This window comes from Streptopelia decaocto (genome assembly GCF_964273445.1).
Source record: "Streptopelia decaocto genome assembly, chromosome: 1".
NCBI lineage: Eukaryota > Metazoa > Chordata > Aves > Columbiformes > Columbidae > Streptopelia > Streptopelia decaocto.
This window is the reverse complement of record NC_138663.1, coordinates 183,407,433-183,424,075: the sequence shown is the minus strand read 5'-3', so window position 1 is coordinate 183,424,075 and position 16,643 is coordinate 183,407,433. Positions and strand designations below refer to the sequence as shown.

The window sequence follows — 16,643 nt, the reverse complement described above, 5'->3', positions numbered from 1 at the left end:
TTCATGCAGATACATACATGTTGTAAGTAAACTGAGGGAAATGAAGACACTTTTGTTCTCCTCTTGGCCCCAGACAAAAGGAGATGAAGAGATGAATTCAGGAGTCTCACAGACACCTGTATATACTACACTGAATACAAAAAGAGATTTTCAGCTATAAGCTTTTAATTCTTTTTTTTTTTTTTTTTTTTTTTTTCTGTATAACGTATTTGCCTGTGTCTGTGTAGACATGTAACCTTCATGCTGCTTCCCATCACCAGGTATTTTGTGCTGCAAATGCCTGGCACAGAATGCCTTTATGCATGCAGCTGGCAGACATCTGCACTCCCAGACTGACTTCTGGCAACTCCAAGGACATATTCAATGGTAACATAGTGATCTTGTATGTAAATGACTGCAGCTGAAAACATTAGGGGATGAGTACTGCCTGACCATAGATCTAGAGTACATATTTTGTACACCAAGCGATGGAGGAATCTCCAAGGTGGCACAGCAGCAGGTTAACAAGACTTAACACTTGGGTCTACAGGCAATCTTTTCTCACAACCGAAGATGCAGGTAATAAACCATGCTTCCTAAATATGATTATTCTGCTTCTGAACTCAAGATTGTGGTTGCACGGTGTAGGTAAGAAGAAGCCTGGCTGATTACCTCAGCAAATAGTCTGAAAAATATCTCTAACTAAAAGCTGTGATCAGTTAACATTTGCAGTATTATTTCAGAAACGTTCTGTAAAGCAGCACTAGGCAGAAAATAGCCACCCATAAACAGTATAGAGTCATTAGCACAATAATTGCCATAAGAGCCTTAAAATGCCAGACCTCACTACTTTGTTTCAGGCAAGATTAGCAAACGCTGGTCATAAACCACACATTTCTTGGGATTTTTATTTATCTTGGCTCTTTGGCAATGTTATCCGTTTCTTTCTTGGTGCTAGAGATGGTGGAGGGGAGGAATTTCAGCGAGAAATTGATTATTACAAGGTGAATCTGGTGCCTGAACATAGGTGTACGGTCCATTTTGGCAACTCTTAGGATGCCTGCCTGGCATTCCAGAGGGGCACAGCCCTCCTGTAGGTCCTGAGTCTAATCTGCCAGGAGAACTCTTCAGGGTGTCTTGGGTACGCTTTGGCATGTTAAAACAGCAGATCTTACACTTAAGTGCTGAGTCACTACCCGGCTGAGATACTCATTTGCTGTCACCCACCTTCCTCACAAGAGTGTCTGCATGTCCCCCCTCATGCAGAGCAGATAGGAAATTCTGCCAAAATGCTAAGTTTAATGTACCCTTCTATCCTATCCGAAGACATTCTTGCAATTTAAAGAAGCCATCTGTGCACTTTCTTCTCTTTGCTCACTATCTGTGGTTCCCAAACATGCATGGCCAAGCCAGCCCATCAGTTATTAACCTTTCCTGCTTCCCACGTGTCACTGCCAGCCATGCAAGTTCATTAGCACTTCAGCTGTCTCTGCAGAGATTATGCCCAGAGGCAGACAGGAATTTGGACAAGACCTATAAAACTGGCAGTATGTTCAGCATACCAATATATGCTATATTCTTAGCTACATTATTTACATATTCTTCTCACTGCTTTGCCAAGAACTCCCCAGAACTCCTCCTTCTGGGTTTAGCACTGGGGAAGCAGCATGGGTGTCTTCCCACAGGATGCAAACATGCTTTTAAGCCACGCTCCTGCTAAAGCCAACTGAAGCTTATCCTTTCAGTCAGTTGCTATTTAGGTGTACCCTTGGAGCTAACTTGCCGATGTGGAAAAGCCACTGCGACAAAATAATTCTGAAGGGTTTCCTTACAAATGAAGGAATAGTTTCTGTGGTATTAAACATGCTGCCCATGAATAATGGTTTTGGTTTTGTTTTGTTGTTTTGTTTTTTTTTTTCTCTTGCACTGACTTTATTTAAGCCCTTTGGTAATTGCATTTGTAAAATGGGTTAAGAGCATGGATCAATCTGGCTGGCAAGTATCCAACTCCCTGTAAGCACACCAAGAAAAACACAGAGGTCACATCTTATTAGTCTAATCATGGAGGTTTATTCAAACTTCAAACACTAAATAGTGCTTGTTATTAAAAGGGATGTCAATTTGTCATTTTGGGTATAACTGGTAATTTTAGTCTGTAAAAAGGTACACTATCAATATGAAGTAAATAAAAATATATTGATTACTAAGTACCAACTGATGTGCAGACTGAAAAATAGCACTATGCCATTGTTTGGGTTCACATAATTGGGAAGAAGTGAAAGTTATTACCAATCCTGTGGCATTGATAATACTGTAACAGCAGCACTCCAAGAGAAATCAAAAAGTATCCCTGTTACTTTAAAAGGTAGATATTTTTCTTTGAACTCAGAATGAGTTAAAAGAACATGAGGAGTCCATGGATCACCCAATCCTGTGTTTCCTATAACATGTCCTCCCTCACAATCTCTTTTCCTTAACTGACCATCCTGTCTTGAATTAGGGTAGAAATCTGTTTGCACCTGCTGGGTGGCTGTTATGTAGTTGGCCATCAATATTGAAAACTGCCAACTTAAACCTATTTATTGACATATTGTTTTGTTCCTGTGCTAGGAAAGTCATCCAGTGAAAGAGCCTTTTCCCATTCCTGCCATTCACTCTCTGGTATATTTTCAGAGCTGCCTTCAGACGTATTCTGGCCAGGCTCAGGTGAACCTGCTCTTCCAGTTTCCATTTGTAAGACAGTATCTCCTCTCCTCTGTATGGAGTAAGAGCCCTTACCCATACCTGCACCTCCCTGTAGCCACCTTTCAGGAGCCCAGGGCTGAACACAGGTGGGGCCTGTGGGACCTTGTGCAATGGCACAAGCACTTCCTACGCTCCTTACAGAATCACAGAATGGTTAGAGTTGGAAGGGACCACTGGAGATCATTCAGTCCAACCCACATGCTAAAGCAGGTACATCTAGAGTAGATTGCACAGTACTGTGTCCAGGTGGGTTTTGAATGTCTCCAGAGAAGAAGACTTAGGGGACACTAACTCTGGTACACACTGGAGACTGCACTTCTCTTTCCATGGCCGTGTTGTACCGGTGGCTTGTAGTCACCTGAGTACAACCAGGACATTTTCCCTTGGGTTTAGTCATAGAGCTCCACTTCTGACTGTACAGAATTGTTAAAAACCTGCATTTTGGGAGCTAGACTTCATGACTTTACAGTCATGTAAGTTAGACCCAAAGTCTCTGTTTTCTGCTCATTTTGCTTCACCACACTTGTAATGTGATATCCATTTCTATAACTTCATTCCCATTTGCCATTTTACCCTCCTGTTCAGCATCATCGTCCTCACTGAAAATAGAAATGAAAATTAATTGCACTTGGAGGCCAAGCTTAGCAGGCTTTCACCCTTCTCTTTTGGAGCATATGGTTAAAATCTTGTTTTAATTTTCTTTGCAGGGTTTACCTCAGCCTGCTGTTTGGCAAGTCTCAATTTACCTCTGTACTGCCTGATGCCTGTTATTTCTGAAAGTTTGCTTTTCTGAAATTGAAACCCTTATTTAGAAGCTCTGTTGTTTTTTTCCCCCTTCCTTTCAATTTACTTGAAGCCAGTGCAAGATCACATAAACCAAGATTATATCGCATAGCAGAAATCTCCTGAAAAAGAATAAGAAGAAGGGGACAAAGGTGCATGTGGTTGCTGTGTAAAAGTTTTGTGATGGCTCATGGTAGCTTAAGCTTACAAGTTATCTCAGCCCAACACAGATACGCCTCCAGTGAAAACAGTAACCCTGACAAACTGGTGATTGTCTTAGCAGACCGGCAAAAGCTGAATTGCCTCCTGAAGCCTACACATGTGCTGTTCGGCCCTGGCATAGGGTGTCTCTGTGGGCAGCGTCTGCCAGCAGGCATTGAAAGGTGTCACCACCAGCTGGATGTGACTCACCAGAGCACAGATGCCCCGAATATCTGGATTTTTAGTCCCAGGAGCTACGCACCCAGGGGTGCTATGCTGCAGGGAGGGTGTCTGCACCTCTCTGCATGCTGGGAGGTCCGTACAGTGGAAGGATGGTATCTACAATGCCTCTTCCACAGAAACAAGGTCAGACAATTTGACAAGCTTCATGAACGCAATTCACTCTGAAAAATCCTACTTCAAAATCTGAACAACATTTTTCCAAAGGTGAGGGTCTGTGCTCCTTGATCCAAATGCTAAGCAGCAATAAATAACTCTGCAGTGCAGGAATGCATGTTAACTGGGGTCTGGATTGCCACAGATACCCTCTCTGCAGGGCAGGGAGCTATTAAAAGCTTGCTGCTTGTTATTCCCTTTATCTCCCTTGGATGTGGCATCATGAAGCAGAGCATGCTGATACATTGCCCAGATATGGTGCCTACAGATGTCCTAATGAATAAATTCTCTTTCAGGACTTGGTTACAACCACTTGAGATTAGTTGAAAAAGAGTCTGTGGGAATGTCTCTCTTAGAGAAATGCACTTCAGGGTGCATTTATTTTCCTTCACCACCTCTCTCCTCATCCTGACAACCGCTGTGCAAAAGAAGATGCAGTTTGTTACTCTATGATGCTAGAAAATAATGAGTGCGATCAGGAATTCTGCTTGTCTTCCATAAAAATCTCATAACTGCAAGCTGTTTTATAACCCCCTGTCAGTTCTGTGCCTGTATTTCTTATAAAACTACACCCATCAGCCATCATTTCTCCACTTGGGCTCATAATTCCTTTCCTCCTCATTCTTTTAAACAGCTACCTCATCTCACATCACTCTTTGCATAAACTAAGGCTGACTGATATCGGGATAGTATCATCCGCTGCCTTACTGTTTAGTCACACACAGCAAGGGGTTTCAAGTTCTTTCTTTAGTGGTACCGTCTTGGCTCTTTCTCCTAGGACAGAGCAAAAAACCCCTCTGGTTTTCTGGCTGCCATTGCAGGCTAAGCTTCTTGCACCAAACAAAGAAATGTGCTTCTGTTTACCTGTGTACTGTACTTACCTGCAAAAGGATTCTATTTCCATCATGGTCTTCTGTCTGCCACCTGCCTTCACTGATGGGGCTGCAAGGGTTGGGCAAGAGAGGCACAAGCTGCCCCACATCTTTTACTCTGAACTCCAGCACCGCTGACTCTGTCGGTATTGGCACCTGGCCCTTCGGAAGTTTTTTTAAAGAAAACTGAATGTCTATTTCCATGTTAGAATAGACCGGAAAAACACAAAAGTCTGCTTTTTTCTGACACACTGGTCTTTTCAGTATTAACTCGTACAATTTCAAAATGTCAACAAAGTTTTCACTCCTGCAGTATATAGTGAAGCGGATAATTTCTTTCCCGTAGTGCACTGGGCGAATGGCCCACAGGGGAGTCTCTGGAGCCAAAGTGTAGAAGTCCTGGCTGCATGGCATGTAAGGGAGGAACTTCCCATGCACTTTTTCTGTGTGGTGGTAACGCCAAGGTGGCCGCTGAAAGGTTTCGTGGAGCTGCAAGATCGGTTCTTCTCCATATTCCTCCTGCAGAAACAGAATGACAGCAAGGGCTGGCTGAGAAACACCAGCCTTACACGGCTTCCTGCGCTTCTTGGGCACTCGTCTTTCTGAGACTCGAAACAGCTGGAGGTCTGGATGGATCCAGGCTAGAAGCTTATCGATGGCTTGCTGAAGAGTCTTGGATTCACCTGGGTCTGTGATAATATGTACACTAACAAGGAATGGGTCTTGTATGCCTTCCACAGAAAGTTCACCTGAGAGTATAAAAAGAAAAATATCCTTTAAGATTTGTAATCAAGCTGACAACATGTAGGTAATCTCTTCTCCCAAACAGCAAGCGACAGGATGAAAGGAAATGCTCTCAAGTTGTGCCAGGGGAGGTTTAGATTGGATATTAGGAAAAAAATTTTCTTAGAAAGGGTTGTCAGGCATTGGAACAGGCTGCCCAGGGAAGTAGTTGAGTCACCATCCCTGGAGGTGTTTAAAAGATGCATGAGGTTCTTAGGGACACGGTTTAGTGCCAGTGTCAGGTTAATGGTTGGACTCGATGGTCTTGAGGGTCTCTTCCAAACAAAATGATTCTAGGATTCTATGATCCTTAAAGGAGACACAGTCTACTCAGTCACACAGTAGGCTTTTTTTTTTCATCTCTGTCGAGCTCACCTGCAATAAACTAATGCACAGAGATATAGCAACCAAAAAAATAATCAGAAGACAGAGAAGTTTCGTCAAGCATACTGTAAGACTTGCTGTTTCTACTGAGGTAGCATCCAAAAGACATCACCCAATGTGTATTTCTGTCTGAGAAAAGAGCTGCCCCATATAGCTGAGAGGTAGGTAAGGCAAAAATACTGACATAGAGTGGGTGTGAAATGATGTGCAGAATTATCAGGGTACAGTGTTCAGTGTGACAGTGCTCAGTGTTCATCCCACCTTGTTTTAATTTGTGCCAGTTGGCTTGGGGCATGGAAATCACACCACTGAACTCCACTCTATCACCTTGACGTTGGAGTTTTTCACCCAGTTAAGAGTGTTCTGTGTCCTGGAGGCAACTGTTTTAATAAGTAAGGCAAAGTTTGTAGGGAAAGGTAATATCTTTTATTAGACCAACCAATACAGTTGGGAAAAAAAAAAACAGACAAGCCTTCAGGCACACAAGTCCTTCTTCAGGAAAAGATATTACTTGTCCCTACAAATCCGGCACTGTTTATATCTTCAGACCGTCAAGACTATAATACTACTGCCTCAAGGTTTTTATAAGATTAGGGAAGACTGGTAAAAGTAAGAAGCACAAAAATTACACTTAGGGGAAAAAAGAAACCTCTAGTTATCCACGTGAATGTTCACAGGGGCTCTATCTGTTGTTGCCCCTGAAACATCTTTGATAGCTCAGAAGCAGAGTAATGGCTGGTTGGACGGCAAGGGAGGAGTTGTCACTTCTGTCCTGCTGGAGTTGCAAGCCAATAAAGGTGTATGCAAATGCAGATCCAAGACAGTTTAATAAATTATGCAGGCAATCTGGACATTTTCCTGAAATGGCTCCCCGTGTTGTTTTCTGAAACCACCTCCATGTCTGAGACCCTGAGCCTGGGCACAAAGCCTAAATGTGTGAAGCCTTAGAAAAGCTTCCCAAGCTTTTCATTGTGCAGACCACATTTAATAGGGGGATTGTCTCACAGGCTGTTTCCCCTCCTATTGGCAATCAGTACGAATCTCTCCCTCCACCCTCCTGGCATCAGAACAACATTCCTGTGATACTTCAGCAATTGTTTTAATGGAAAAGAAGTATTATACAAGTAGTGTATTTTAGTTGTCTCTGAATACAGAATAGCTGCAATACCCAGAGAAAAGCTAGATGCAACTGCATAGCTTTCCAGAGGTGACTGGTAAATATACCATCAGCCTCAATTGTAGAAGCTGCAGAAAGATAGGGTATGCAGAGCAAATAGCAAGCATGCATTTTGCCTACATGGATATAAAGAAATCAAGTAAATAATCAAAAATACAATTACAGCAGAGTTCTTGCATCTATTAAGGAAATGGATAATGCGAAGTGACTTTGGTTAATGGATGAAAAAAGCTGAAGCAGTATATGTCAGTACATGGCAAGAGGCTTTGCTCTGGCAATTGTTACTGGTAGGTAATTATTTGAGATATACCCTGTGGATAGTCACAGTATGGGAAAAAGACAAACGGGTTGCGGGGGGAGGTCCTCTCGTGGTCCTTCACACAGGACAGCAAGGAAAACAAATTTCAGAGAACAGTGATATAAGAAAACCAGAAAGAAAGTAATCACTATAGCTACCCAGTCATTCATTTTCGAAGACTGGAATAGAAGATATTCAGCTCTTTTCTCCCTCCGTTTCCTTTGTTACAAAAATGCTATCAAGGCCTGCAATAAGTGACAAGCTTGATATTTATCTGTATAAATGACTGCAGCTCTGAAAGAAGCCTGGGCACAACAATGTGAAGCAAAGAGTCATTGTCCCTCTTGGCTTCTTGCTCTGCACTGGAAAAAAAAAAATCCCTGAGCATGGCTTTTCTGCCCTCCTGTTGCTCAGCATGGTGCACAGACACTGAATGGCTGAAGCATTTTTCAGAAGTGGAGCCTTGTGGGAGCCAGTTTCAGCATTAGTATTCTGCAGCCATCGCTGCCTGTGCCCATCAGCAGCAGATGCTCACAGAACCAGCCTCCAAAGAGCTCCAAAGCATGGCACAAAGCCATCATTAGGAGCTAGGGTTATACATACAGCAGAGCAAATCATCTTTTTTTTGAGCAGGAAGCAACTATGCTGAAGGGGGAAAAGTGTAACAAATCAGTACAGAAAGACCCTCCATATCTATTGCATGGTAGCAAAGATGCTTTTACTGCAACACTTTTACACCTTTCATTATGTGGCTTCTGTGCTTGTAAAATGGCAGCTCGTTCTATTTTAGTCAGAAAAAAGAAAAGCATAAGAAACGCAGAAGTATGAGGCAAGGAACTAAGAGAAACTTCATCTGAACTGATGATAAGTTGCAAATCATTTCTATGTTACTAACAAGTATTTTTGCTTCGACTGACAAGAAAGGGGGGGACATGACACCATTTCTCCTGTCACAGTTCACTTTGCCCCCGGCAAATGGTCACAGAGGCAAATGAAAGCTCTGCATATGTATTAACCCTCCTGTGTTACTAGTTAATCCCACAGAAAATATCAAAATGCTGAGGCATCTATTTGAAAATAAGCTGCACAGTTCTCACAGCTACTACATTTTTTTTTTCTTTCCTATGACAGAAGGGGATTAGTTCTCTTAGAGTTGGCAAAGCACTAACATTGCTAAGAGGTAATTACTACCAGGATTGAAAGAGCATTTTACAATTCTAAACTTTTTACTCCTCTGTTAGGTAGTACTAAACACCCATGAGAGGTTAAAGCAAACAGTCAGCCAAAATGCTGAGGCACTGTCACACTTGATGTCCTGAAGCTGGAACCGGAAGGTGGCTTGATATTTTATGATTGAGCTTTGGATGGGTCCTTCTCTACATATTATTTTTTATTTTGTGGCTGATGCAGTTTTGCTGAGCAGAGAAAAAAGAAAGACCTGCAAAGCAGAACGGCAGCCTTGCCCTGTGGTTCCTTCTGCCTTCCTTTCCCTGCCCAGAAACGAGAATCTTCATCAGAAAGACGATCTGACAGAAAGCAGTGGGTGCTGTCACATCTCTCAGTGCCAGCTGCCTCATTTTGATATGACTTCACTGAAATTCAAGCTGCCTCATCTTGGGGACAGAGGGGACAGGTACCTGTCTGTCTAGCCCAGTTGCCTACGTTCACTGGAAAACTTGTGGAGGATGATCCTGCCTTCCTAATTTCTCCCACACCCCTTACACTGTAGGGAACAGCAGCACCTGCAGAAGACAACCCTGCTGGTATCCTGAGCTGCCCAGACCTCCCCTGGCCAAAACATCCATGGGTGAAGTGGGACTCAATGGGTTAAGTCTACAGCTTCCTCACAAGAGGGAGGAGGAGGAGCAGGCGCTGATCTCTTCTCTCTGGTGACCAATGACAGAACCTGAGGAAATGGCAGGAAGATGTGCCAGGGGAGGTTCAGGTTGGACATTAGGAATAGCTTCTTCACCCAGAGGGTGGTGGAGCACTGGAACAGGCTCCCCAGGGAGGTGTCACGGCCCCAAGCCTGACAGTGTTCAAGAAGCATTTGGACAATGCCCTCAGACACATGGTGTGAATTTTGGGGTTGTCCTGTGTAGGGACAGGAGTTGGACTCAATGATCCTTGTGGGTCCCTTCCAACTAAGGACATTCTCTAATTCTATGACTCTAAGTGCTCTGCTCCCTTGGGACGGAGGGTGGGGGACAGCCTCAGAGGTGCCATAAAGACTCTGGTACCTGGTAACACCACCCTTGCTGCAGATGGCCAGGAAGGCAGGGCTCCTGGCCCAAAGCAGGCATGAATGGGTGTAACTTCAGGTCAGCAACCCCAGCAGCTGGGAAGAAGCTTGGCTCAGCTGGAGGTACAGGGAACTGGAGCTACAACCCCTTCTCCCTGGAGCATGTATGCGTTTTACATCAAACTACACAAGAGGCAAAAAGTCCCTAGAAGAAATGAGCAGAGTTTTCCCCCATGGCAGCTGAATAACCCTAGGTTAGAGAAGTCTCCCTCTTGCATTTGCTTTTTGGCCACAGGACTTTTGCACACTTGGCTTCAGTAGAATAGTTACTAGGTTATCTGGCCATGACCTGGCAGTCTGGTCCCTCTTTTACACTGAGAGAGGCCTAGGCTGCATTCCTCTAGAGCTGCCCTGGACTAAGATCTGTCCCTTCTCAGGGTAGTTCTCCAACCACTTCTCTATTTCACAAATCACCACGTTAGGCAGTCTTGATGGCACCTGATTTTCCAGGCTTCTCCAGTGGATGTGGCTGGAAAGCCACCACCTGCCTAAACCCAGCCCATAGCAGAGCTTAGGAAAGGGGTGAGCACAAGTCTCCCTTGAAACATCTCTCCTAACCCTCTGTTGGTGAATCAAGGTATGGACCTACAGACAGTCCGTCAGTCTCACCAGGAGATATTTAATGAGGAGTTACCTACAGGGTTAGGCAAACCCGGTAACTACATGAGCTAGGATGGAGTCTATGGCAAAGAGAGATTTTAGGCAGGCTGGATCCCAGCCCCAGTTTGTGCATGGGAAAGTACATTTACAAACTGTGGCAGGTAGTTTCAATTTTCTAGGCACCTACATTATAAATCTTCTATCCAGGAAACTCAGAGCAAGTATTCAACCTATAAATATTTGACAAAAATATTTTTTGAGCTGTCCTGCAAGGTTGCATTGAGAATCTGAACACTGGAACATGAAATTATATTTTCCTGTCATGTTGTGCTGCTTGTTGGGAACCAAAGCCTGAACCTTTCTTACACATTACAGACTAGATTCCTTTATTGGTACATCAGGCAGTAAGATCTCACATTTCATTCTGACCAAACTGTGTGATGCACTACAGAAGACGTAAATCGGGCAATGAGGGAGGATGAGAATGAACATACCAAGCTTCTGAACTCCAGCTCCCATCGAGCAGTACTTCATTATCAGGAAATAATTGCTGTCATAAGGAAGTAATGAAATAATTCAAACCTGAACACAACAGATTACTATATTTACTCATTGTTAACAAATCAAAATATTTCAACTGTGGGAATGTAAAAAAAAATCACTGCATAAATAATGTCAGAAGAAAACACTATAATGTTTCCTAATTGAAACCTCAAGAGATTTCCATTGCACAGAAAATGTCAGTGTTTTCCTCTTTCACTCCTATTTCAAAACACAAAGAAATGCTGAAATGGCAGCATTTCTTACTGAACAGGACCTTCATATTGTATGAGTCCAAGGCAAGACTGACCCTTTTAGGCATATTAATCAAAAGGCTCATGGGCAGACACAAAGACAGAGGCTATTTTCACAAACAAGAAGCATCAGTTTATGGGCAGCTGCAACAGAAGTGGTTACTGGACACCTCTGGCAGCAGAACCCACTGCTAGGTCATGCTTTGATGAATTATGCAGCATCAATAATCTTTTGAACAAGCAGGATGTGACAGATTCACCAGATCTTCCATTCTCTTTCCCCGCTGTTTAATAGCATCCGACAAATGCAGGGCTGCAGGATAATGTGCTTCTCAGCATGCCCTGCTCCGCACACCACCTCAAACTCATGAAGGTTGTTCAGAAGCCATAAGAAAGGGGCTATTCTGCACAGCACAGTGACAAGATGAGAAACCTCTTTCACACTCCCTTCAAAGCAGTGTCTTCTTGGTGAAACTTAATTTAATTTATTACCAATTAAATCAGAGTAGGGTAATGAGAAATAAAAAGTAAACTTTAAACATCTTCCCTCCAGCCCTCCCTTCTTCCCGGAGTCAACTTCACTCCCAAATTCTCTACCTACTGCCCCTTAGCAGTACAGGATGACGGGGAATGTGGGTTGTGGTCAGTTCATCACACATGGTCTCTACCGCTCCTTCCTCCTCAGGGGAGGACTCCTCACACTCTTCTCATGCTCCAGCGTGGGGTCCCTCCCATGGGAGGCAGTTCTCTATGAACTTCTCCAATGTGAGTCCTTCCCATGGGCTGCAGTTCTTCATGGACTGCTCAAGCATGAGTCACCTCCATGGGGTGCAGTCCTTCAGGAACAGACTGCTACAGAGTGTGTTCCCCATGGGGTCACAAGTCCTGCCAGCAAACCTGCTACAGTGTGGGCTCCTCTCTCCATGGGGCCATAGGTCCTGCCAGGGCCTGTTCCAGCACAGGCTTCCCACAGGGTCAGAGCCTCCTTCAGGCATCCACCTGCCCTGGAGTGGAGTCCTCCATGGGCTGCAGGTGGATCTTTGCTTCAACATGGACTTTCATAGGCTGAAAGGGAAGAGCCTGCCTCGCCATGGGCTGCAAGGGAATCTCTGCTCCAGTTCCTGGAGCACCTCCTTCTTCACTGGCCTGTGTGTCTACAGAGTTGTTTCTCTCACGTATTCTCACTCTTCTCTCTGGCTGTTGTTCCTGTTGCACAGCAACTTTTTCCCCTTCTTTAATATCTTATCCCAGAGGTGCTACCACTGTTGCTGATGGGCTCGGCTTTGGCCAGCAATGGGTCCATCTTGGAGCTGTTTGGCGTTGGCTCTATTTGACACAGGGAAAGATTCTAGCAGCTTCTCATAGAAGCCACCCCTGTGCCCCCTGCTAACAAAACCTTGCCATGCAAACCCAACACAAATGTCTCTAATGAAGATAATAGAATCATAGAATCACAGAATGTCCTGAGTTGGAAGAGAACCACAAGGATCATTGAGTCCAACTCCTGTTCCTGCATAAGACAACCCTAAAATTCACACAGTGTGTCTAAGGGCATTGTCCAGTCTCTTCTTGAACACTGCCAGGCGTGGGGCCATGACGTCTTCCTGGGGAGCCTGTTCCAGTGCTCCACCACCCTCTAGGTGAAGAAACTTTTCCTGATGTCCAACCTAAACCTCTCTTGGCACATGTCTTCATGCAGATAAACTGTATGAATGCACAGTAGGTGCTTTCACACCATAGTTACAAGCAAGCAAACTGCTTGGTGATTCCTCACAAACCCCCCCTCAAGGTGAGTATTTTTCCACCAATGCTGTGGTCTTCTCCATGCTCTTGCTGCATGGTGTTCTTGCAACCTGGTGTTCTCCTCCCTCAAAATATGCTGCTGACACCATATGTTACATTGGCAACAGCAGTGCTAGAAAAAATCAGAATTTCAATTTAAAAAAATATCCTTGTCTACTTATCCTCTGGAGAGCACCAAACTCTTACTTCAATACTGTCCTCAACCACAGATTTAGCTACTAACTTGCTGGAAAGCAAGAACCCCAAAATGCTGGCGTACTCATACACCTTCGCGGATATTCTCCTGGGTGTCAACTGTTGTTATTTCCCTTTTTTCCTTCCACGCAGGTCATCACAATTTTAGAGATGTCTTGGTGTCTCAGTCTGCATGTGTTCATGCCCCAAAACAGATTCACATGATTTGGCACCTTTAAACTGTCTTCGCTGTCTTAGCTGTCTTCACTCAAAAGCCACAATCTATATTGATTTGCGCATCTAGGAGCTCAAGTGACTTCATCACACAGAGATTAATTCTCACAGGAGACTCAATACCCAAACACCCATAAGAGAAACAGTAAGGATTTTTTTTTATGTCCTGAAAAGTATTCCCGATCTGAGGAAAACAGATGGCAATTGTCATTCTGTGTCTTTCAGGAACACACAAGAAGAAACAGCAATCAGAAACCCCTGTGTGGGGAATGGAAGCACAACAGTGAGCTGCTGCTCGCAGGGTTTGTCCCAGTGAGGTTGGTGATGCTATTGCCATCAGGGTAAGACACGGGACTTCATGTCACAGCCTATATTGCTGCTACATTCGGTCCAGTAGAGAAATAAAGGGAAGGTGCATTAATTATTAGTGTTCAACTATTACATTAATTTGTTTTATTGTTATTTTATATTGTATGTAGAATTAAAAAAAAAAGTCATCTCATTTTTCTTTTTTTTTGGGGGGAAGGGTATAGGGAAGGGAAGAGTGCCTGAAACTGGAACAAAGAGGTTGCATATGCCCACTTTTAGAAGAGTTAAGCTTTGCAAAGTTACATGTCCTTCCCAATCATTTCCTAAGTAAATATATGGATTGCTGTACTTCACAAAAACCCAGACACAAATCTTTGGTATTAATATCAGATTCTGTACAGAGTTGTAATTGTAGTAGTAATTCAGTAAAACTCTTATCAGCCATCACCAGTAAACCAAAAGCTGTACAACGCATGTCAGCATTCAAACTGCATCCAACACCATACTGTTCAAAGCCCTTTGAGCGCAAGCATTGTATTTTCTCAAAATTTGACTCACATGTAAAGCTGAGACTCTCAAAAATACGGCTTTCATAAAAGAGCAGAAAGAACATTGCCTTAAAAACCCAAGAAACACTGTATATTTGAGCAGCTGACAAAATTGCTCCACCAATGAGCTCCATACCTCACACAATGTACTCTAGTTAAAGAGTGTGATTTTATGATGGGCTTAAGACAATTTAAGACTTCACTGCTGGCAGCCTTCCACCTTCTATTCCCAGCTAAGCACTTCCAGTGCTTCCCATGTGTCAGGTCTAGGTGCAAGTTGAAGCAGAATGTTGAACAGACTAAAAAGGCCTCAGACAAGGAGTAACCAGGATTATGCCTTCTGATGGCTGTCAGAGAACTGATCTAGATAAAAATTATAATTTTCAGGAAGACCTCTTCTTTTAATCAGTTTGCAATTTTTTACAAACCTTCTTGGTATCACAAATTTGTGTTGTCAGTAGGGAAACCCGGCCAGCGGGAAGGAAGAACCCACAACAAAGCAGCTACACTTGAGAAAATATGTGATGGTAGAATCACGGAATCATAGAATCATTTTGGGTTGGAAGGTACCTTCAAAGGTCACCTAGTCCAACCCCCCACAATGAGCAGGGACATCTTCAACTAGATCAGGTTGCTCAGAGCCCCGTCCAGCCTGGCCTGGGATGTCTCCAGGGATGGGGCATCAACCACCTCTCTGGGCAACCTGGGCCAGTGTTTTACCACCCTCATTGTAAAAAATTTCTTCCTCATGTCTAGCCTGAATCTCCCTTCTTGTCCTGTCCTTGTCCTTGTCCATTACTCCTTGTCTTGTCATAACAGGCCCTGCTAAAAAGTCTGTTTCCATCTTTCTTATAGGCCCCTTTTAAGTACTGAAAGGCTGCAATAAGGTCTCCCCAGAACCTTCTCTTCTCCAGGCTGAATAACACTGCCCAAACAACTCTCTCAGCCTGTCCTCATAGGAGACAGATCAGATGTATGGCATGGTCAAGCATTGCCACGTTTGTGTCTCTAAGGAGCCATGTGGACTTGGCAGTAGTGGAAAACTATTTTGAATCTCATAATCCTTTCAGCTGACAGCAGTGTGCCATTCAAAAGGCCTACCCCAGACCAGCTGATGGAAAAGCGAAGCAATAATAGAAAGAATGCTTTGTCATCGGTGCTTCATCCTGATGCTATTATGGTGGCAGCCAGGAGTCACCTGGTCAACTTTGCATGAATCTTTTAAAAATTACAGATACAAGATTTTTTTATGAAACTATTAATCAACAAATATGTGGTGCCAGCAAACATGAGGCAGACAGTGGACATCTACTGCTCTAGAATGTTGCACACACCAATTACCAAATGTTCCAGTTTTCCATCCAGCTTGGATAAATAAATTTTATTTATTTTAAAACTAAATAAAATACACCATGATAATGTACTGCAGCCATCAAATGAGGAAACTAATTGTTGGCATTGTAAAAACAGCATACATCTAGTAGAAACTGCCTTAATAGCTTCAGCCTTCACAAGTGCTTTGACATTTGACTCAGTGAGTCAGATGGCTTTTCCCGTTCTACCACAACTGGTGCCTCTGAGTCAGGAGTTGCCATGGGACAGGTTTATTTTTTTTAGCTTCCCTCTTTGAGTTTTAACAGTTCAGACAGATGTCTCAACAATTTCCAGATCATTCTCATCACTGTACCAGCTGAACTTGGAATGCCAAGATCTTTCCTGCAACCCATTGCTCGGGTTAAAAGACCCACTATTGGGTTTTGAATATGACTACGTGTGCATAAAAAATGAGCTACAAAAACATTCAGATTGTCATTCATACATTAATTATTATTTTTTTTAATAACAATTTTTATCTGCTGTATCTAGAAAAAAAACCTGACTGGGTGTGGTCAGAAAATAATATAGAAGACAACAAAAACAAGAGTTTTGATGGCTCTGGTCCAGTAACTGTTTAGGGTGCACTTACACCCCCTCAATAGAGAAATCCCAAGCTGGCACTAAGCCAGTATGGTGTATGCTAAATGATCCCAAAGAGTGAAACTCTGATTTTGACAAAGAACACAGATACATGGGTTACTCTAAGCTAAATACGTTTAAACAAGAACTTCAGTATTTACAAAGGGAAGGGCATGCTTGTGATAAATGCCACACTTGGCCTGCAAAAATCAAATCTAGATTTGATTTTAAGCACAGTCAAATGTTTGTTTGTGTGTGTCCTTACACATGACTGTTCCTCATTTCTTTTTTATCTCCTCTTTCTG

At 43.3% G+C, this 16,643-nt stretch overlaps 1 protein-coding gene across 3 annotated transcripts in view; it reads right to left on the bottom strand.

Moving 5' to 3' along the window:
• The window catches only part of FAM124A (family with sequence similarity 124 member A), a 48,172-nt gene that overhangs the window by 12,481 nt on the left and 19,048 nt on the right, over positions 1-16,643 (bottom strand). For all 3 annotated transcript variants that reach the window (XR_014183984.1, XM_082051947.1, XM_082051948.1), the window contains exon 3: positions 4,986-5,725. Coding sequence is in view for 2 of the 3 variants with exons in the window: in XM_082051947.1 (XP_081908073.1) it covers positions 4,986-5,725 (740 nt within the window). In the remaining variant the exon portion in view is untranslated. The remainder of the gene's footprint in view (positions 1-4,985; positions 5,726-16,643) is intronic.